The 23679-nt window shown below is 41.3% G+C and overlaps 1 protein-coding gene across 1 annotated transcript in view; it reads right to left on the bottom strand.

Annotated features, from left to right (window-relative positions):
- Nucleotides 1-23679, bottom strand: part of LOC104546045 (receptor-type tyrosine-protein phosphatase T) — a gene marked incomplete at its 5' end in the record, with an annotated part of 65063 nt that overhangs the window by 7543 nt on the left and 33841 nt on the right. The window contains 9 exons of the mRNA XM_010191333.1: nucleotides 2315-2488; nucleotides 5414-5563; nucleotides 6565-6700; nucleotides 9198-9352; nucleotides 10403-10519; nucleotides 12308-12405; nucleotides 13792-13828; nucleotides 14332-14408; nucleotides 22317-22404. Coding sequence (XP_010189635.1) covers nucleotides 2315-2488; nucleotides 5414-5563; nucleotides 6565-6700; nucleotides 9198-9352; nucleotides 10403-10519; nucleotides 12308-12405; nucleotides 13792-13828; nucleotides 14332-14408; nucleotides 22317-22404 — 1032 coding nt within the window. The remainder of the gene's footprint in view (nucleotides 1-2314; nucleotides 2489-5413; nucleotides 5564-6564; nucleotides 6701-9197; nucleotides 9353-10402; nucleotides 10520-12307; nucleotides 12406-13791; nucleotides 13829-14331; nucleotides 14409-22316; nucleotides 22405-23679) is intronic.

The raw sequence follows: 23679 nt of genomic DNA, 5'->3' as shown, positions 1-23679 counted from the left end.
CCTCTGTGGGGCTGTGTTAATGAATGTTTGTGAGGCACTTTGAGATGAAACAGTACAAGCTCAAAACTTTATCGCTTTCCAACCACGGCAGGCAATGCTTAAATGAGCCTACAAACTGCACAGACCTTTTTGCCATACATCTGTGAGGCAGACTTGAATTAAAAGGCACAATATTTCTGTGTAAAAACAAAACAAAACAACAAACTCCAAAAAACAGTTTAAGATTTTGGATTTAAAGTAAAGAAATAAATAAAACCCTAAAGGATTAAGATGGCAGTTGTGGGGGTTTGCCTTTTCTCTTCCATATGAGTCAGTTTTGGGTGGAAGAGCTGAGCAGACCATGCTGAGAGGGTCAGAGGGTGCTGTGCGTGCCCTGCACACGCTTCTGAGTGTGCTCGAGTGAGGGTGATGGGACAGGAAGCAGAGAGAAGGTAAAGGAAATGATTTCTTGTGAAATGATCATTCTGGAATGGGTTTTCCTCTTCTCCCTACTCTGTATTTCAAACCTAGAAGCACCAGTACAGGTCAGAAGCTATGTTGTACAAGACCAATGGAGGCAACAGAGCGATAAATAAAATAGGGAATCTTATCTCTTAACTAGAATTGAGAACATGATGATGTTTCTGCTGTGTTTTTCCATTGTGCACCAACACAGCAAACTGCATAATTGACTAAACTGTTGGCTGAAGGCAGGATGTGTTTGTGGGCTTCAAAATTAGGATAAAAAAGAAATGTGCCCCACCTGTTTTCCTCGCTACTGGTGAGGAACCAGTCTCACTGTCCTATTTTAAAGGGAAGGTGACACAGAGATGTCAATTATTCATGTAAGAGAACATGTGTAGGACCATGGGACAATGACAGGGACACGACATGGACTCATGTCTTTCTCCAAAGGTAGCGGTAAATAAAATGATCAGCACTGGGACTGTGTCATCAAGTGATCCCCAGTATGTGTCTGTATTCACCCAATGAAAGAAATAATGACAGTTCAGGGCCATATGGGATGGATGATCTCTTGTAAGAGTCCATGCTCAGTGCTAGACTGCAGACAGGAAGGCACCTGAAAAGACAAAGAATTTGCAAGGTCTGTCCTCAACAAGAAAACCTATGAAAGTGTGGGATTTTGGCTGTTCTCCTATCTGATTTCTTTTTTTCAAAAGCTGCCAATTCCTCTATGGGAGGATAAAAGAGAGCTGGAGAACATCATAGTGGCTGAATTTCAATGATGGGTGAAAAATTCCTTTGCACAAAAATTTTAATTAGCAGGAATTTTTTGGGTAAGGATACAAGTATTAGCAAAGTGATCTGAAGTAATGAGGGCTGAAATGTGCAAACACATTCCCAGTCCCTAAGAAACTAAAGAGGAATTGATTGTGCTTCTACAGATTTGCCAAAGCACAAAACACACTTCAAGGGAAAAAAACAAAACCGTTTCCTTAGGCATGTTTGCAATGAAAACATCACTATCTTTCTGGGAAAAAAGTAATCTAAAATTAAGTCTATGACCATTTGACTTAACCTCTTAAATGCAGTAGTATCACTGTTCCCCAAAGACTGAACGAACAGACAAAATTAAAAAAGACCAACCCCAACATTGCTAGGGAAACAACGATGACATTTCACCCTGGATCACATTTACACATACTCCAACTGCGATAATTAGTGGCTTTAAAGACATTTCTGTCCAAAGGCAGTTAGGCACCACAGCAAAAAAGAAACCATCAACACACTTCACCCTATACAAATGACTTGCGTTGCCAGATTCTAGCCTATAAACAAAGCAAGGGAACATGCCTTAAGACAGATTAGTATCAGCTGAACTCATGTCCTTCAGCCTTACAGTATTTTGCACATCTGATCCCTGTACCCCGTATTGTTAACTGCATAAGCTTGAATAAATCACCCACTCTGCACTGCAAACTGCTCTTTTAAAAGAGCTGACCTGGCAGCCCCTGGCAAACATTTCTCTTCCGAGTTATACGACAACCAATGTGCAGGCAGAGTTGTCCCACCACTTCTTTGTCCACCTGCCTTTCTATGATACAGTCTCAGACTGCATGCTCATGAACTTCTTTACCAAAAATTTTCCACCGATGTGAGCTGTAAGTACAACAGCAGTGTGATAGCAGTGTGATAATCATAGTCTAGGTGACACATTTCTGTGTGCCTTTGCCCAGTTTGGAGATGTCAACCTCAGAAACTGCAAAAAAACAAGGGGGGTTTTTTGCTTTGGATTACTTTCTCCCAGAAGTATCCTGAGAACAAATAAACTTGATGCAGACTAGGACAGTGGGGACAGCACAGTGCTGCTTACATCCATGAGTGCAGCATTGATGTAGTTACTTGATTCGCCATCCACAGAGATGAGGAAAGGCAAGCATCGGTCCAAGGGCAGCACATCCATGCAGCGGTTCTTGTCGTGGTTCCTTGGCAGAAGACCGATGCTGCAATCTTCCGGCCGAACCCGTGGTGTCACAATATTGAGAGTCTGTGAAGGGGGCAGGGAAGAAGGGAAAGAAAGACAAAAGCAGGCTGAGTGTGTTTGAATTTACTTCCAAGAAGGATGCCATCCACACAATATGTTGCTTTTAAAGGTACTTAGACTAGCAGAGATCTTTGGGATCCCAGAGAATGAAAAAGAACAAACACTGAGGAGCTTGTTGCTATTATAAAACATTGCATTTTGCACATCATTTTGAGATGCTCTTCTAAAAACCGTACGCTCCAGCAAGAACTGAAGGCACTATGCACCTTCCAAAAATTCCCAGCTCTAAAACCCCACAGCAGTTGGATAATGTTTCTGTTCTTTCCTAGAGGCTGGAAACAGCTGTCACAGCTACAAGTTGCAGCTTTGACCTGGTCATGGAGTGAAACCTCCTCGTGTTTCTACCACCCCTAAGGTTGAAGCACGCATCCTTCTCCCTCTTCAAGTGGATCCTGTGCAGAAGTACCCTGAGTATTGACCTGGCAGGGTCAGACTGGGTTCAAATCGTCTGGTGATTCCTCAGTCAAACTACTGATTTATCGTAACAATACATATAAAATCCTAAGAGAAAATGTTGAGGTTTTTTAACAGGAAAGTCTGTTTGTTTCATAAATTATTTAGATCGCTACTTTCCTTTTGGAGTGACACGTAGGATGCTTCACTTACACAGTCATACCTTATCTCTGGGGTCTTACTGTCAGTCTTTTACTGTTATCTGTCTTTCCCACAGCTTGACAAACTGTATTTTTTAAAATCTAATTTTCTTTCATGTTATCCATTGGGGAGGCTTCCTGACAAAGCAGTCCAGGTTGGTCAGCGGGGATCAAAAATAGCAAATCAAAGTGAATGCATCCTAACACCATCACTTAAGTCATGGGAGATCAGTGCCTATCTGATGTCTTTCTACTTTCACTTGTTCCGTGTCCTTTTCCTGAGCAAAGCTCATGCGTTAGCACAGTGAACTCCTTTGCAGTCACCAGAGGAACACAATATTTAGGGGGCAAAAATTCTTCAACAGAGCTTGACTTCTACTACAGAGAAGTTATGAATGGAGAAAAGAGGAGGGTCAAACAATCCAAACTAAAGGAATGTGTCAAAGTATAATATTTGAAATAATACAGTTACTCTAAATTATCCAGGTTCTGTGTGAAAGTCCTTTTTCTAGAGATGGAAAGCAGACAGTCTGGCTGGGGAAGCAGCATGAATTCTAAGATCTCTGACAGTGTAGATCATAGGCAAGTGACTTGTTAGTGATTTACCCCTGTGTTTTATGACCCTCCCTTCTCTCCTTTTTTTTAGTACTTACTCAGATTACAAAGACTCTCCAGAATGAGCCTTTGCATGTTCAGACAACACGCAATGCATGAGATACCCATCCAGCCTCACCTGAGGGCCAGTGGGACCTAAATAATACACACTGAACTAACTTATCTATGGTTAGATCAACTGGTTCATAAAGACTGCAGCAAAAGATATCTTCTGCATTAAATCCAGAGAATTTGGGCTGAAGAATGCTCTGAGCCAAAATCCCGTAAAAATAGATTCTACAACTAGACAGAGAATGAACTCTTATGCAAAGTACAGCAGAGCATTTCCTTCCCATAGGAGTTTCCAGCCCCTGGCAGCTCAGAAGAACAAGCACACAGGCGACAATCTCGTCTCATATAAAGACAAAATAAGCCCAGCAAGCAGCAACTTTTTTTTCTTTAATAGCATAACGGCATTTGATGAAGTTAGGCTTTGGCGCCTTCATGCTGAGCATCCAGAACCAGAAACACTTTTACAGATCTGATATCACTTGATAAAACCAGATCTTTTTATAATTGAACTGTCATCAGTTGGGATCCTCATTCTTTATCTCACTGTACCAACCCTGATGATTCCCTGGAAGGTTTCAGAAAAAAACCCCACACATTCACCCTTTCCGTAGAGAGGGAGAAAAAGAGGCATCTAACTCAAACTGGGGCTCCCAAAAGACGTTCTTGTGCTGCAAAAGATACTTTGCTGTTAAGTGTAGAAACATTTCCTATAATTAAAGGAAACTCCATCTTTTTACTGCTGACTAAGAGCAGGCTCTTAACAAATAGCAGAGGTGTCTCTCTCTTTCCTGTCAAACTCATCTTGCCCCAGACTTCCTGCAATATTATATTTTTTCCATACGTTGGTGTTGGCTGAAAATCCTAAAAGGATTTACAGATATACAGGGAACAAGACTGGAAAGCGTAGTTCACTGTTCTGCTGACTTCTCTACTGTGCCAGAGGTACAACTGCAGAGGGCTTGTGTCCCAAGCCCATTTATTAGGGTGGGATAAGCAACGGTGACAGCAAAAGGTGGAGGGGTCCCCATTTCATCACTCGCCCTGGGCAAATCATGCTACTCTAGCAATTGAGAGTCTTACTCCGTGTCATTTCAGTTCTCACCACCAGGTACTCGGCAAAATGTACAGAGTGAACTGAGGGATTCAGTTCATTAAAATTATTAATAGCAAAAGTAAGGCTCACTGAGCTCACTATCTCCTTTGCATGGAAGGACGTCAACAAGTTGATTGTCAAAACTCAAATGCAGCGTATGAGCCACAAGAATGGATAATAAGGGACCTTGAGGCATAAATGTTTCTGCATAAATTACAGAAGAAAATGAACAACAGAGTATTTGTTGAAATAAGAAGTACAACATTATCTGCTAAAATTAGTACCCTTGCTCTACTGAAGTGATGGGGAATTTTTTCCTTGCCGAAGGCTGAAGAATCCGTGCTCAGAAACAAGTCTCTGCCTGATCCAGTAGTAAAACAATTAAAAATCAGCTGAAATCAGACTTTGACTCAGTGTCTCCCTTCTCTGCTCTGTTGGAAATCGTAGAATAACACACAGAAATTGATTAAGCACCCTCAATACACCAACTGGAAAGACTAAGACATATTAAATTACCTGAAACTCATCTTTTATCTGGCTGGAGTTGGTCTGTGGATCTAGTCTGCTGATGTTGTAATATATGGATCTGAACTCACAAACTGGAATGGCCGTGTTGCCACAGAGACATGCCTCCAAAATGGCATCATGGACAAACACATACTGCTCCTGCATAGGGGAGGGGATAAGATATTAAAGTAATATTTTCAATACAGTTCATAAAATATCACACTTTTTTTTTTTCTTAAATCATGCTCGATATGCATATTTGGCTCTGTTTCACGTGGAGACAAATTACACCGTGTGCTATGTGACAGCTTTGTGAGCACATTTCATCCATCATTGAACGTGAGGTCTCATGCATTCATTTCAAATTTACAAGTAAAATGGAAAGTCACCACTCTCACGTAGGCTGGGACAAAATGGGAGCGAGTGAGGAGGAAATTAGGGCATAAAGCTTTTCTGTTCATAGTCACGAGGCAATGAGGGATGGATCGTGCTTTGGACCTATGACAACATCAGAGAAACAACTGTACAGACAGGGCTGCTCCCTCTGTCCCTTCAAAACCCCTGCACTCCTGGCACCCCGGGTAAAATTCTTTCCCTGAACCAAATATGAGAAGTCCAACAAAGTTAAAAGCCCTTCTCTGTTCCAGGCTGTTCTCCTGTCCCTCAGGAGGGGGATGCACTGAAGCCCATACGTAAAACTTGTGCAGCGGGATAACAGCTCCACAGAAGTTTGTGCAGCTGCTAGGTGCTACATGATGGAGCAGCTTGCTTCATCAGCACTCAAAGCGTCAATCAAGGATGTTTCATTTGTTTAGCTTTCAACTGCTATAAACTACGTACTATTCAAGTCTGCACTATACCTATGAATGAGTCATGAGAGGATTCAGGAGCTAGGGTTGTTCTTTTTCTACTGTGAGAATAAAATTAATCAGCAATGCAAAGACCTAAACTTCAAGGTTTGCCCTCCTGTCTTGGAGGCCCTGGGTAGCTGCCAGTGACAGTGATTCGGTGCACATCTGGACATGTTTAGCCACTGAAAGTTCTGTATAATCACATCGCAGAGCAAGCAAGCGTTGACTTAATGAATTGCTGGGCTCCCGCTGAGCAGAGCAGCTGACAGAAAAGCAGTATGCGGTAAGAGGAGACTTGGTGACACCTACCTCTGTCTGCACCAAATTGACCCTTTGGGAGCGCAGCTCTCGTACACAGTTAAATATATCCACCACGCCTTCGTTCTCTGCCATGTCAAGCATGATGTCGATGGCAATAAAGCACCCTGTTCTCCCGGCCCCAGCACTAAAAAAAGAAAAAAGCCTTGAGGGTTTGTATAAAAGGACCATGGAAAGGCAGGGCTCTATGGAGGAGAAAATAACTGCATCACAGACACAGCTGTCTGCTCTTGGAAGCTGCTCCCCTCTCCCTGTTGGGTTGATTTTTGTGTGTAGCTAAATTAGCTTAAGATTTGAGAGAGTGAGGTGAAATAATATTTCTTGAAAGGGAAATGGACCCTGATGAAAGGGGCTCAGCCCTCCACCTCAAACATTTTTTTTCTTTTTAATCCAGAGCAGTTTGGGTCCCGAGGAGGGTGCTTTCAGGTTGTGGATTATAAAATTATAGAGAAAGGAGCTCGGGGCTACTTAAAACCTTCAGTTTAGAGCTCCCTGCTGCTTGCATTGGACCATGTCCCGCAAAACCGTGTTGTCATTGTGTCCTCCTTCCCTCCTGGGAAATCATCCAAGCTGCTTAGGTGTGAAGGATAGAGAGAGGAGAACGTCTCTTCACATTACTCTGAAGGAAGAAGGAAAACTCAGCTCAAATCAGGGAAACTTCAGTTGCATGAAAACTCCAGCAGAGCCGAAAGCAAGGAGATATGAATGACCATAAATTAATGGACCAGATTAATCAACTGCTGAATAGAGAGAAGATATTTTTCATTTGCAGAATTTTAATGAATAAGTGGCATTTCCTCTCCCTTTATCTCTCAGCTTTTCAGAATTTTAACAAATAGTTATAACATTTCTATATTTAGAGGATCCTGGCACTTCATAAATATCGAACCGTGATATTACCCAGCCAGGCATCGGTAGGGAGAATTTGGTAATTACCACTTAAAGCAAGTCATTAAAATTCAAAAGCAGATAAATAACGGAGAGGAAATGGCATTTATTCATTAAAATGTGAAGGATGAAAAATTTCTCATTGCTTTCTTGGTGACAATGAATCAGGTTCAGATTTCTTCCAGGGCCAGACCCATGTCACGGCAAATGCAAGCCTTGAACTCTGAATGCATTCCCCTGCTGCCAGCTCCTCAGGTTTAGCTGTATTTTGTTATAAAACTGATTTATTTCTTGTTAAAAATCCCAACAAAGCAAAACAAAACACATACCTCCCCCACCCCATAATTAAACAGGTAAGATTTAATTTATTTTCCTTTTTCAAGTGGTTGTGGGATGTATTCTCTCTCCCTAACCACAGAGGAGGTGATCACTTAGAGGTTATTGCCTGTGGATCGACTGGGCGTGAGATGCTGGGATGGCCACCTCTGGTTTCCAGCTCTGTGCTCCACCCATGTCTCCTTTACAGATCACGGGCCCTGAGTTGTGGCCTCAGCACTGCACAAGTAGCTGCTGCAAACATAAACTCTGTTTCTGTAGCAGTGTCTTTCTTTGCATTTGAAGTCATAATAAAGAAGATTTCCTTAACTACGGTGGGTTACAAAAGCAACTGTTTTCACTGTAAAGCAGAGGGAAGGACATTTACCTACAGCCAGCACTCACTAATACAGTAAGTTCTTTGAGGTTTGTCATCTCTTTGATTCAGAATGTATCATCCTCATAATAAATTATATAATAAATTATATAATCCACTAATCCAATCCACCATAATCCCTCCTCAAAATTTTTCTTACACCGCAAGTTGTTAGAGAAACCTGGTAACCATTAAGAGAGGCAAAGTAAAGAGCGCTGGTTTCCCCTCGTGGCTCTGATGCCAGTCTGTCTGCGTGTCTCTGCTATCCCACCAGCATGCCTGATCACACCTCAAACTGTTCTTCATGTCAGAGACAACTCTCCTACATATTCCTATAGTGCCTTGCACAGTAGGGCTTTAAGCTCAGTTGGAAGAAGACAGTGTAGAAGAGCCCACATCAGGAACAGCAGGAGCTGGGGAGTGAGCAAGCACATGATTCAATAGACTGAATGTTCACAGCTGTAAACCAAGCAGCTTACTTGCTGGAAGTCGCTGGGCAGGTTTTCGGTCTGACATTCCCGTTCCAGCTCCTGGGCTTTGAGGAGGCCAAGATGCACCACAATTGGCACCCAGACCCAGGAAGGCAGACCAACATTTCCGACAAGACTATTGATGCTGGTACAAAGACAAACCGCAGTGCATGTGGGGACAGAAAAGCAAAGTTGCTTTAAAATTCCCTATCTTTGTGTAGGCATTGTTCCTTCTGCTGCGTGAGGTTTGCTGTAGATAACGACTGGAATGGCTGTCCCAGATAATTACCATTTTCCCAGCTCTGCTATGAACATCTAAGAGAGTATAGGCCACCAGAGAGCTTTCTACATTTGAATGGCCCTCTTTGACTTACATCATCTCCAGTTCATGCCAGCTAAGCTCTAGAGCTGCCACTTTAGAAAAGAAAACCAAATTCCACTTTGTTTCCTCATGAGGCCTACAAATTATACTCTTACACAAACAAAATGTAGTTGTTTTTTGCCAGACAAGAAGCAAACAGGAAAAAAGCTGGAAAAGCTGATGGAGGAAAGGCTCAGACAAAGAGCTCGCATACCTGCAGTGCACAACAATGGGTCCTGCTTCTGGGGGATTGAGAAACTTCACTTGACGAACGAAGCCCAGGAGGCCCGTGGCATAGCAAGGAACCCCGTGGTCCGGCCAGCTGGTGAAGTGGAACTGCCGAATCTCTCGGATCTCATGGTAGCCTTTCTGAGGAGACAACACAGCCTCTATTTTTCTTCCATCAGACTGCAGTCAGCATATCCTGATCACTGCTCTCGTCCCTCTCGTTCCCCAAGAAGTCACTCTTAAATTCTTTTTGAGGCACTGAAGCAACAACCTGGGGAATAACCACCTATAGAGTGGGCATGCCCCAGGGCAATGGTAGGCTTTCTCACATCTCCTGCCAAAAAATCTCAGTTTGGGATTATAGCTGGTGGTGAAAAGGGTAGAAACTGGTATTTCTGGTGAGATCAAGTTATTGGTACAGGAAAATTAGCACCACTTGTATATTCCCTCCAAAGGGTAACACGGAGGTGCCAGCTAGCCGTGACATTTTATCATATAGGAAATGTAGGTGGAAACCAGCAGCAGGTCCTCTAACCTGTCAGATTTTGACATTAGCATTTCTTACCAAGTTTTTCAGTTATTTAATGAAACACGGAGCCGATGTATTAGAAAACCGGGAAAATATTCCCAGTGTGGCTGAAGATCATTTAGCAGAAATGTCTGAAAAGCTTTAAAACCACTTACTGAGTGTTTGGAGAGTAACTTGGACAGACCTGGAATACTCTGACATTTAGCCTTCCAATTTCTAATTACACATAACAAAACTGTTCCAAATTCTGCCGATTTGGGGATAATTTTTATACTCTTGCCTTTATTGTATTTTTATTTCTGTTGAAAGGGGACCCTACCTGGCATCCAGTTTAACTGATACCTTTTTTCATCTGCAATTTGCCACCGTGAAGCACAACAGTTATTATTCCTGGCACACCATCAACTACTTGCTGGCTTTTGGATGCATTTAAACTTCATGCACTGTGGATTTTACTTTTGTGGACACATCAAGATGTTCATGTAAAATCATTTGTCCAAAATTGGGAACTCTGTCAAAAATTTAGGTTTCCGAAGTGAAAACTGTCCAAATAGTAACAGCTCCCATCTCCAAGAGCATTCTGGATATGTTTCCCAGAGCTCACAATTCTGAACACAAATTAGGTTTTGCATCAAATTTCAGCTGACTGAAGATTTCCTTACCTTTTGTACAGTAAATGTGCGTATGACATACTCTGCCAAAGGTTCTGTCTCAATTAACGTGACTTTAATATCTCCATAGACCTCTGTGTCATCTGGCCAGTATCGAACACACTTTACCTATGGGGGGAAAAGAAAATACTGTGACTAACTCAAGTTGAGTCAGAGCTGACCTACATTTTACTCCACTTTCAAGCTGAAGCCAATGCAAATTGGGCTTTCTTCTGATGTACAGACCTTGTAAAAATTAACTATAAATTAGGTCAAAATTCCTTTACCATATAGAGAAACTACTGGGAAGATTTTTACCAGTTACCTCTGTTGTGAATACAAATGAAAAGGATGCATTCAGCTCTTATTCTTTACAGCAGTGTCCCTTACATTTCCATACATGCCCTGACCATATATAAAGTTTACAGAATACCTGGCGGTCTCTACCACCATCCCTTTTGAGAAAAACCTATGCTATTGCCATTGTAATTCGGAGCTCTCTCTGTTTAGTCAAAGAATTTCAGTTCATAGGGACTGTGAGATACTTGTTCATACATTAATTTTGTTTGACTCTAGGCTTTCCTTATCAGAAGTGGACACAAAATTGACATTTTACCAGCTTGGCATGCCTGAGCTAAGGCTCAAGAAAGAAATCTCCTAAACATGTTAATATATCCCAAGCTTAGCCACTTTTAGAAGGCATGTGCAAAACTAATAGCAGAAATTAAAGGCAAGGTTGTGAAGCTCTAGAAGGGATATTTAAGCTAACAAAGACTCTCAAGTTATTAAATGCTCTAGCATGAAAGAGTGGAACAACACCTAAAAGCTGAAGCAATTAGCTACTGTGAAGCAGGTTTCATGTTCCAGTTCCAGTCACACTCGGAAGGGATTTTATAAATATTAAATATGATTAATGTAAGTTTGTTGTTTGTTTTTGGTTTTGTTTGTTTTTTTTTTCCAACACAAAGGCATTTATTTCAAACTGAAGTGTCAGTAGAAGGTAAAATAGAATAAATAACAATAAATGAACAGAACCAGCTGGCATTCAACCATGAGATCTAAAGGAAATCAAATACAAAGCAGCTGAATTACTAATGGCTATGAGTAAACTATCATTTACATTTCCCTTAGTGCCAAAGCAATGGAAGGTGACAAATACCAGGACAAAACTTTTAGGAGCTCCAGTCTCTGGCTGAGAAAGTCCCTAAACTGAAGACCACAAGGAGTGGGAAGAATATGCTGGGGAAAGCCACCCCAGACGTGCTTTTTTTCTTATTCCCTAAAGCCTAGCCTGCACCTCTTGAGTCATTCACATTTGCTCCCATCGTGGGCTTTAATGATTGCCTTGTGCTGACACAGGGACTTCTGGTTCATCTGAGTCCAAGAAAGTGAAGTGGTAGGCGCTGAGGAGGTCAATGCTGTTGGGTGGTCCCAGGATCCAGCTGTGCACACTCTCATGCAACCACGGAGTAGTGATATTCTGAAGTGATCAGAAACTCCAGGCTTTGAACTGTCACTTAACAAGCATTTTCGATAGTTTCAACATCAGTCATATGCTCTCACCCCTCCAGATTTTTGCGGGTAGAGAAGTATTCAAATTATACAGATATATAACTATTACAGAGGTACATTTTTTCTTCTGTAGTGAAAAAGGAGACAGCTTCTCAGCTAGCATAAATTTGTGTAACTCTGCTAAAGCTGAGACTTACACCAGGAACACCATCCTTATCAGCCTAGAAGGGAAGCAGCTAAGTACTACAAAATCTAGCATTTTAGAGAAAAACCCAGAGTGGCTTAATGCATTCCCTTACTACAGCAAGCAAAAGGCATATCACTTGCTGAGTGTGCCTGAACAGCAGCACTGTGTTATACCCAGCACTGGTCTGGCTTTCTATGTTGGTAAGGTGGTATCCTTACCCTGCCCACTTCCACCAAGTTGGTGACCATGACAACACTTGCAGAGTTTTCTTGCCAAATCATTCTCCAAAAATCCTTCACTGTCTCTTGCATCGGCCCTGGGGCAGGAAAAAAGACAAAAGTACATCTTAAGAGAGTGTACTGAATACCAACAATCCATTTCAGCTGCTCCCCAGCCATTGCCCTGGTCCCACAGGATCCTACTCTGCTTTTCAGAGCATCCCTCAGTGATTCAGGGTTACAGGCACGAATCAGGCTGGAGCTCTTTAAGAGATGCTTCCTCGCAAAGGGTATTAAAGGTTCTAGCACACTGGAAACAGAGGTGATGGCTGTATTGTAAATAGTGGAGATGGCTCCAAAAGGTTATCGTGTATAAGTGATAGGACAAAGAAGAACCCTATCAGGACTCTGTAATTAAGGCTGTATTGAAATTTGTACCTGATGCAGCACGAAAATTCCTCCATTTCACACTTTAATATTTATTAATTATGAAGGAGAAAACATGCAGAAATTAGCCCTCTTCTGAAGTTCCCCCATAGAGAAAAATTGCAGGTTCCAACAGCCAAACAGCAAGTACTCACAAGAAGTTTACTAGACAGAGTGTCTCTGATTTTGTTTCCTTCTTTTCTACTCTGTAGATTAAATCCACCCACGGACTCTTTCCACCCACTCTGCCCATACTCCAACCTCCCCATTCTCTGCTTTGCTGCATTCCCTATACCTGTACATCCTCAGATGCCAGCTTAGAATTAGAAACCTATTAGAATACTAATACATTTCTTCACTTTTTCAATAGGGACAAGTCAGTGAGGAAGTCATAAAGCAAAATTTAAGAATAATTTCTGTAAACATCACATTTGCAGGTAAGGAATGCACAAAAATGAAGATAAATAATGGTAGAAGAAGTGGTCATGGCATAAGAGTTTGGCCAGTGATGCAGGAAAATAGCACCCTGTTGTAAAGAACAGCAGTAGGAAGGTTTGTCATCTAACCTGGAGAGCCCTCAGTATTGAATTGTATTGTTTTTTTCTTCTTTTCCTTTTTCCCTCTAAAAGCACAGGAAACTCATCAACTGACTTACAGAAGGTGGTGCTCAAATGCATTTCCTACTAGTTCCCACTAGCCAAAAGCTCATCAGTCACAGGCTTATTCATAGTGTGCTCCCCAAGCAATTTCACTCCAGAAGGTAAACCCAAGCTCCGTAAAGGCCCTTTTAGTTCTAATCTCATACTTCATGCACAAAGGACACATTATAGATTGTACTGCCACCACTAAATGTGTAGCATTTTTTATTCTTGTAGCTGAGGTTCTGTGTTTGAGTGCCTTAAAGATCTTAGAACATCCTATATCCTTCCCTTTTGTGCCCCTATATCAAGTTTTCAGATGTTCCCCAAAGCAGAAGATGTCACCCTACAGATAGTTCTTACAACAGTTTAAAACAGCAGTGGTTTTACAAATATTTAGACATACAAGAATGAACTTGCCTTGAGTTGCAATGTAATGGCGAGGCCGGTGGTATCCCTGAAAAGAAAGAAAATATGTGATGGTGTATTTTTAATCCCTTAAAGAAAATCTTCCAAACATTGCCATATTCCTGAAGTTTAGGAGATGCATACAAGAAATGTGTGTTCATTCGATCATTCTGCTTTTCAAATGTTATAACACTAAAAAAAAAAGTCACTCTATTTACATGCATCGTGAACTGCAACTTCGTAAGAAGTTGGTAAGTCTCAGATAGCTACTAATGCTATTGAGAGGGGCTCATACTGATTTCTGCATACGTCATTTAGCCCACATTCCACTTATGTTGGTGGATCTGTCAAACACAGGAAATCTCCATCTGTCCAGATTGGTCAGACAGAATAAACTGGAGACCAAGAACCTTCTCCCTGTCACAACACGATGTTTGTATAATGCTCAGCTGTCATTCATATCAGATCAACAGTCTGTCCCTATGCAAGATGCGCCAAATTCATAAGCAGACTTGTCAGCGTTTGTCAGAGCAGGAACATCCAGGAGCTTACGTCGATGTAGTTGGCGTTGATGTAGTCAGAGTGAGGGTCCCCATCCAGCAGCTGCAATCTCACTCTTGAATGATCATCTGAAAGAAGGAAAGAAAAAAAAGTGACAGTAACGATAAAGAGGACTTTCTAAGTGGTTTATTTTATCTACCAATTCCTGTGAGTAATTGAATACTTACAATAATAAAAAATGAAAGAATATCAGATATTCCTGCTCCTACAAGCCCCTTCTTTTGAGTGCAAGATGCAACATTCAGATCCTTAGGTTGGTGTTCATTCATACTCTGTGTTCATTAAATTCACTGCTGTCACCACAACTCTCATAAAGCTTTCAGACAGACCCCAAATCTTGCTTGGTTTGGGGGTCTGGGGACAGATCTTTGCAAGACATATCTCCATTACAAAAGCCATCTGTACGCTTGGAACAGGCTCCCTGGCTCCATCTGATCTATGGAAACTGAGGCAAGAGCTAAAACTGTCAAGATCAGGATAAAAATAAATAGGTCATGACAGGTATAAAAGATTAAGGAGGGTAAAATGGCAAATGAAATCCTGCAAAGAAAAAATGGGGCAACCTAGAAACCTGAAAGGAAATAGTAAAGGAAATCAGAGCAATGATCCTTTGTGTAACCCACAGAACTCACAGCAACAAAATGGCATCAAGGCAGTGCTTAAAAAAAATAAATTAGAAATGTTCATGTTTTTGAGGATGTTCAAAGTTACTTTAGATAAGACAATAGCAGATATCAATCTTTTCATCTCCCAGCATGCTCTACAGTTCAGACATGGAAAGGAACTGCCCCAGAGGGCAGATTATGTCATGATTTTCCACCGAGGGAATATTTTGATCTCCCTGTGGAACAGCTGGTGCTGGGCTCTGTCACAGGAGATACTGTGTGAGCCGGGCTGCGGCGCTGATTCGGTCTGGCAGCCCCAGTGCTGGTATGCAATTAATTGCAGAACCGCTGTCTAAGGGCCAGTTGCTTGGCAAAGGCTACTGCATTCCAGAGGTCACTGCTGGCCATGCCGGGCTCATTTTCACAGGATTTTTTAAAGTAGTATAATATTGAGTCCATTAAGTTTATTTCCTCTCTACCAGCCATATAGATCATAGCTCTCAGTCAGTAAAGCATTAATGTTCAGAAGCACTTTGCAAAATTCAGGCCTAAGCATGATTTACATTCAATTAAAAAGAATCATAGCAATGAAACATAAAAATACACAGTGTGATTCTGCAGTAACTCAGTCAAAACGAGTTTTAGTCATCACTTAATTAAATGTAGAATCAGATAATAACTGTGAAGACAGATGTGCAGACAGTCCTGAAAACCAAGATTTGGGAATATATTAAATACTAATTCAGTTATGTAAACCAATGTTTCTCATACTCTGTTCATTCTTTGGGTGAGATTTTTACACCCAGAAATACAGCTACATTGTTGCATTAATCAAATCCCTTATCTGCATTTGAAATAAGGTTACGCAGGTGAATCCATCAAAGGCTTTATTATCTTTGTATTAATAACTATAACCTTTGCAGACGCAGTGGAAGTAGGTATATTTCTCAGTGCTGGTTTTGTTCCCAACTCCAGACAACTACCTGCGCTCAAGGCAACTGCTCGAAGAGTTGCAGTAAATCACACAGGTAGACAGACAACAGAAGAATTTATACTTGGAGCAATTCAAAGACAGACAAAAACCTGATTAAACCGGACATCTAGATGAAATACACAAAATTTCCTGTAGACAATTTCACACTTGCAATTCAAGGCAGCAAACTAAGCTAGTAAAAATCACACAGGCCAAAAGCAAAAAAAAACCAACCCTAGAGCGGATGGTTGGGAGGGGAACATTTATGAACTCCTCTTGTGATGACACAATAGAACGACGTTATGAAAGTCTTAACTTATTGCAACACTAGAACTAAAAAGTGATGAGATTAGAAATGACCCTAATGGCAGGTGAAAAGAATCTCAGGTTGATTTTTTTAAGTGGGACCAAGACACTGTCCACGCACAGTGTGTGGCTGAAGTGCTCTGAATAGCCCTCCAGGAAGAACCCGCCTCTCTTCATTTAATAGATCCAAACCCCAAAATTAAATTTCAGCTCTTTGAGCGACTCTTCAGTTAATGAAACAGACTGGATGGATGCCTCCTGAAGGAGCTAGATGTGAAAGCCCCAGAAAGGAGACTGCAGAAGAGGTCTATGCATTTAAGACAATTCTGGATAAAGGAAAGATGCTCTGTAGCTATAAAAAGTGTTGCAGATTTTTTGCCTTTAAGCCAAATACTGTTATTCTATCTGTGAAGAGCAGGAAAGGAAGAAGCAGCATCTCCCATATGAGGAAAGGCTGAGAGAGTTGTGTCTGTTTAGGCTGGAGAAGAGGAGACTAAGGGGGGATTTCATTAATGCTCATAAATATCTACAGGGAGGATGGGGCCAGACACTTCTTGCTTGTGTCCAGCGACAGGACAAGGGACAACAGTCACAAACTGGAACCCATGAGATTTAACTTAAACATATGGAAAAGCTTCTTTACTGTGAGGGTACCAGAGCACTGGCCTAGGCTGCCCAGAGAGGCTGTGGAGTCGCCTTCTCTGGAGACATTCAAACCCCCTGGATGTGTTCCTGGGTGATCTCGGAGTGACCCTGCTCTGGCAGGGGCTGGACTGGGTGATCTCCAGAGGTCCCTTCCAACCCCGACCATGCTGTGATTCTGTGAAGAAATGACCACTAGAAATGAATGATACTTAAGAAAAAAAAAAGGAGATATTCAGCTTTATGTCCAATCATATTTTTGGATCAAATGAGGAATACTTTTAGCTAAAATTTGCTTCAGGAGGACAGAATTCAAAGTATTTCATTAAACATTTTATAAAACTGAGATTAAATCCTGTGGGAGATTTATTTCTCTTTTAAGTGTGAATAGTGCAGCAGAAAAAAAAAATCAGTGTATATGGTAAGCACACAAATATTAATGACATTTTAATGGTGTCTTCAATCTTGTTCATAAGTTTAGGAGCACAGTCTGGATAAAAGTTCATGAAATAACTTACCTTGTAAATCCCTCCTTTCCCCCCCAAACTTTTTATAATGGAAAGGGGTAAAAAACCCAATGTAACTTATGATGATATTAGCAGGAACAATCTTGTATGTAGTTTTTTTCATCTACAGACTAAAGAGTCTTTTTTTAACGAATGGCAAATTATTATTTATTATATCTTCTCCCAGTGGTTAAAATTTATTTCTGATCCTGCATCAATGAGACTACACGCTCTACTCTCCTGTAAATTTATCAGATGTCACCATGTGTTCCAAATGGATTATAAGAAACTTTAAAAATGGAGGGAGAAAAAGAAGAAAAATGGCACATCTCTAACATTCAGGACTGCAAAACAAATGGAAAATAACAAATGTACAAATGATTTTATTTCTCCCTGTTTACTATAGTCTACATGCAAGTTAGCAGAACTCTAAATCTGTATGAGGAGTACTTTGACTGAAAAATTGGTCTTAAAACAGATTTCAAAAATGACAAGAATTTCACTGAAAAGCATTGTGCTCCCATTTTAGCACAAAAATGTTATCGTTTCAAACTTCTGTCAAAATTCCCATTAGTGATCATTTGAAATATCACTGCGATTTTTCCACATCTCATTTTGACACCACCACTGGATTAATCTCACACAACTTTCGCCATCTAAATATTACGCAGCTAGTCTAAACTGGCTGTCACGGTTCCCCACACAGTCAATGGAGAAATACAGACATCTTTTGAAATGATTCAACCCAGCTCTGGTACAAATGGATGACTTGCCCTCCCAAGGCATCCTGTCCTCCCTCTTTCTATCCCCACTGGTCCTGGACTGTGCCTGGAGGATGGGGTAACAGCGCGGTGTGATTCATCCCACCCACTCAGGATCACCTGCCATGGACACTGCAGATAAGCGAGAGTTTAGGCACTGCAGAACAAACCATGGAATAAAAATGCATGGAAGATTAAAGACTTCCATTTAAAATCCAATACTGACATATGGGTTCTTCCCATTTTATGCATTACCCCTGTCTATGACCAAGTGCACTCCACCTGTGCCTCAGCTGAGAGCTCTGTTAATCTCTCTCTGTTGCTCATCTCTTCCACCACAAAATTCTCTGACTCATTCACAGTCTTCCAGCCCAAAGCATATGGGAGTCAGAGCATGAGGGAAGTGAAGCAAATTTCTCTACCACCTTCTATCATCATCTCAATAGGTTTTAATGGACTATCACAAGACTTTAAAACCATGGCACCTAAGTGGGAAGATGCTCCATTGCAGATGGGAGGACGTGTCTACAGTAGCACCGGTATTAGGCACCCCTGTGAGTGCTGACCTTCTCCTGTAATATTATACTCAGAAAAGGGGAGAAAAGAAAGGGAAAGAAAGTGCTCTCCTGCAAGTCAAAACAAAACTCAATCCTATGTCTCCATGTCCTCAGGTCTCATCTGAGAGTTTTCACTCTCTATAATGTAATGGCTTTAAATCTGGACAAGATGTGGAGAAGTAGAATAGAACAAAGGTCCCACATAGCTTCTGGATGTTTTCTCCTCTATGTAATGGGTTCAGCTCAACCCACAAAAGCTCAACATCCCTCCCCTAACAACCACTTGCTGATGCACTTTGAAGGTATCTAGGCCCTAAAGCGAATTTAAATCATTTCACTTCAGCACATAAATGGATACACAACCTACCCTTGCCCCCTAAAGAAAAATCTTGCATCTCCACAACTTTTTGTGTCTTTGTGTTTACAACTTTTATACTCAAAGCACAGGAGCAAAGCTCATGGACTCTGCTGATATAAAAAGTTTGAGTCGACCAACTTTCTCCAGGAAGGCAAATCTGTGCAATTGCAGTGGATCTTTCCACCATCAACAGTGGATTTCTGTGGTCATACAGACCCCACATCCACTTCTCAGATCTATTTTTTCTGAAAACAACCCCCATACCAGTATTGCAGATTGAACAGATCCCTGAAAAGACAGGGTTTAAAGCATGGGAGAGCTTACAGCTCTCTTGTATCCCCTTTCCATGAACAGATTAGTCTAATCTGCAGTTTCAGTTTGCAAATGTAAGAACAGCAGATGTTGGGGCTGGCAGTAAAACCTAGGTTTTCACAGAGAGGCACAATGTTAATACAGCCCTGGGAAAGCAGTGAGCCGAGTAAAACAGTCCTGTAAGTGTACTACTACCCACAAGGCCATAAAGACAAGCTCTAATCTGCTGTGACTCACTGAGCAATGCAACTTATTGCAAGAACTTACAAACCCACATTTTAACAAAAGTCTCTGAAGCAGTTACAAAAGTTAGGTCAAAACCTGACTTTTCAATTCACTCCCCAAAAAGCATGGGATATCTCATTCCAGGAGTGATGAAATGGCAACTGTGGTTAAATAAATAATGGCAACTTCCATCTGCAGCCTTTTACCAAACTGGTAGGAGCAATCAGTGCACACTTTGTGTTTTACCAGCAATTAGAATTCCAGCACAACAAAGCAGCTGAGGGTGCAATCGTTTTCCACCTCCCATCCTCTGCTCAGGCTTTGAAACAGCTTGTACCCACAGAGCACAATTCGTTTTCATTATCTGCCCAGAGGGAGCCACTCTCCTGCTATTCCCAGCTCTGCCATCAATTCTCTATTCTGGGTCCTGTCATTGCCTTTGCTCAGGGAAGTTGCCCAACATCGCCCATCAGTAGAGTCTGGCTCAAGGCTTAACCAGTGACACCACTGATAAGTTCCCACTGGTTTGACAAAATGTCTGATAAATGATACGCCCCTTTCTTAGGCATCCTCTCTTCCTTCTCCCCAGCCTTTTCAAAGTGAAGCGAGGATTGCACCCCATATTATCACTCCTTATCGAACATTACTACATTCTTCTTGCTGTCTTTAAGAGGAGCGGTTGTCTCGTCTTCAATTCTTTGTTCTGATACATACTTGAAGAAAAGAAAACCCACTCAACTTTATCATTTACCTTCGACTCTTCTGCATCCTTCCTCTTTCACTACCTTGCTTGCTTTATCTATGCCTTTTCACCCTCTCAACCTCAATCTGAAATTTTTCCTAACAGCCATCAAACTTGAGATTCTTTTCTGATATTTTATACCATGCAGATACTTCTTTCTTAGTATTTTTCATTCCTTTATTCAAGCACATCACCTCCTATCTGTATTGCTACTGTATTTATATTTATAGCTAAAAAGCCAACATCACTCTTCGTTAGACAACAATTCATCTTTGTGAACACATTCCCTTTAGATAATACCCCATTTATCTTCCTTGATTTTGCTTCCTTAATTTCTTCTCGCATTTCACTTGAAATTCAACGCTTTCTTTTCAACATAAATTAGATGGTGGCTACTGGACACAGTCTTGACTCTTTTCACATCCACTTTTAAATTATGTGAATTGCTTCCTCAAAATCACACAGAGAAACACAGAGTCTTTCACGTTTCCTTCCTTATATCGTACTGTGCCTCGTACAACTCCAGTGCAGTGTGTAGCTGTTACAGCTGGATGATTCATCTGTCTTAAGACTAATTTAATCTAAGGTAATCATATAGACAGGTAAATTGAACCTCTGTCTGGAGGCATCTCTCTTTGCCATTAGGAACACAGGAACCTTACAGCAAGGTGGAGCTTTTAGACAGCTGATGTTAAAGATGATTTTAACACTGACTGTAGTACTCCAGCACTACCACTTCTACTTTCCACGTGGAGGAACAAAGACTGATGGATCTGTGACTGTTTCTTCTTTACTGTGGGGTCCTTGAACTGATCTGTTCTATGCCATTCCCCAAAACTGTTACATGAATAATTTCTTTCAAGTCTTAAAGGAGAGGAGTAGTTACGTGTGAGATGATCTTTCTTTGTGGCCAAGTTTGTTTTTTTTTTTTTAAATTCTTTAGTAAAGTCTGTTTGTTCTAAAGGAAAGACATATTTTACCTCAGAAAAAAACCCACAGAATTAAATATACTGCTCAGTGTGACTTAATTTTGCTCTTACGGCATTCTATAGATTTATCCAGTCATAAAAATCTATAGCACATTCATTTATATTCTTATTTCTTGTTCTGATGGTCTCAGGCCCAGCTTCTCCAACCTGATGCTGCTCTTACAAAGAATTAATTCTCACACCTCTCCTTCCCAGTCACTATAGGGAGTAATGAAACACTGGGGTAAGCCACCCGAAGAGTTTGTGGAAAGCCCAGCTTGGGAGATCGTTAGGAAGAGGGTTCACAAATATCTGACAGAAATGACAGAGGTGAATCTAGACTGGACTTGGAGAATAAAGCTGACCTAAATGGTTTTATGGAGTTCTTCACTGTCCTGCAGTTCTGCGATCTGCCAATATTCCTATAACACCAGCAGGAACTGGTTAATGAAAGAAGTAAAACTAAGAAGCTTCAGTGGATTTTCAGCTGCCTTATTGAGATTCTGAGGCAGAAGCTAAGCTTGTCCCACACATCAAACCAGCTCTCTGGGGACAAGCAGTGACTGCTCCACTGGCTACTGACCACAGGGAAGGAGAAAGTCTGATCTCTGATCCATACCTAAAAATCTGATCTATCCACATCTTCTTTTGCACTCACATTTGTGGCACTGAAAGCTTGGGGTTATGTAGTAAAAATGGACAGAAAATGGGCACCATCATCCACTGCAAAAATCTGACAAAAGGAGTTATCCCTCAAATTAAAAACATTGAGCAGAAATCAAGGTAGATAGAAAGTGTGTAAAAAAAACATGAAGTCACGCAATGACTTTATGTAAAACAATGAAAAAAACCACCCTAAAATAAAATAGACATAGAAATCACAGCCTGTAACAAACAGACTGAACTACTGAATGCTCAGCGCTGTAAACCAGCTTTTAGTGAGATTCTCAAACACACCCTTTTCCATAGGATGCTTATAAAATCTTACAGAAAGCTCAGTTTAATGCGAATTTACACCTACAGGAGATTATGTTTCCATATCTGTTCTTATTGCGGTTTTCGTCTTCCTTGGCTGTATCCCAGGATGCCGTTTGCCCCTCAGGTAGTGCCTGCAAAATAAACAATAGTGCAATGTTTATAAAAATCTGGCCAGTGCCTTCAGGTGGATTAACATGACTGAGCAGGGCAAAAATAAAGGTGCTGCATAATTCAGGAGTCAACCAAGCAAACAGCTGTTCTTGAGGAAAGGGCACATCCACTAATGCAAAAAGCCGAGCTTGGTGCAGACCATTTCCATCTCTTGGCTTCTGCCAGTGAAGAATAATTTTCCTCCTGCTACTTTAACAACTAAAAGGATCAGGGGAATTTGCTCCTGACTGTACAGTCACAGGTTAATATAATTTCCCCTGTAGAACAGGGTTTGTGGAGATTTCACATACACACACTTCTAAGAAAACCCAGATGACTGAAACATAATGCTCAGTCTTTTATATTTAAGTTGAAAACAGATACAGCATTTTCACCTATTCCTCTGAATAGGTGATGCAATACAAACCAGTAGCTAGTTTTCTTTGGGGAAAAATAAAAAAGTTCAGGGTTTAGATCATGTGTAAAGAAGAGAGGCGAAAGGAGGTAAAACTTGCTCATGAAGTAGGAAAATAAATAGAAATTGTCCTAAAATCTGCTCCTTCAGTTGAGGAAGGATGGGGTAAGGAAACTGGCAGCACCCTACTCTACAGCTTGGTCCTATGGCTACTCTGAATGCACTCAAATGAGCTGCTTTCCCCTTGAGGCACGTCCAGGAAGGATTTTCAAGGCAGAGCCAGGAAAATGGCAGTAAATGTGGGATCTGCTGGAGGAGCAGTGGCACCAGGCAGCGCCGGCAGCGCAACGGGATGGGAAGCCACGGCCTGCAAACTGCAGCCAGCCCAGCCTTGCCTTGTGCCAAAAACACGGTGAGGAGGAGGACAGATCCTCCTGGATTTCCTCTCTGGATCTGCCTCCTTCAAGATCTACTCCCTAACGTGAGCCTACATTACTAGAAACAACAGCAACATTATAAACTGTATTATTTACAGTCCCTAGGGAATTATGGGGTTTTTATATTGCAATCATTGTAGAATCGTATCTGCCTTAGCTAGCAGCAGGTAGTTTGACACAGCTGTGCTAGAAAATGAATTTATATTCATCTTCACAAGCCATCCAGGTCTATTACAGTGCCTGAATGCAATAGCAGAGAGACACAATTATTAGGATCTACAACACTGACATTACAATTAAACTCAATATGAGCAAATCCCTGGCAGAGCAGATCGCTGTGAATTTCCCCCAAAGGGGTTCCAGGACAGAAAATGTCAGGCACTGCAGCACTGCCAGGAGCACTG

The sequence above is a fragment of the Mesitornis unicolor genome, unplaced genomic scaffold, assembly GCF_000695765.1.
Source record: "Mesitornis unicolor isolate BGI_N332 unplaced genomic scaffold, ASM69576v1 scaffold9279, whole genome shotgun sequence".
Lineage (NCBI taxonomy): Eukaryota > Metazoa > Chordata > Aves > Mesitornithiformes > Mesitornithidae > Mesitornis > Mesitornis unicolor.
Note: the sequence above shows the minus strand (reverse complement) of the source record. Positions and strands in the feature narration are given on the sequence as shown.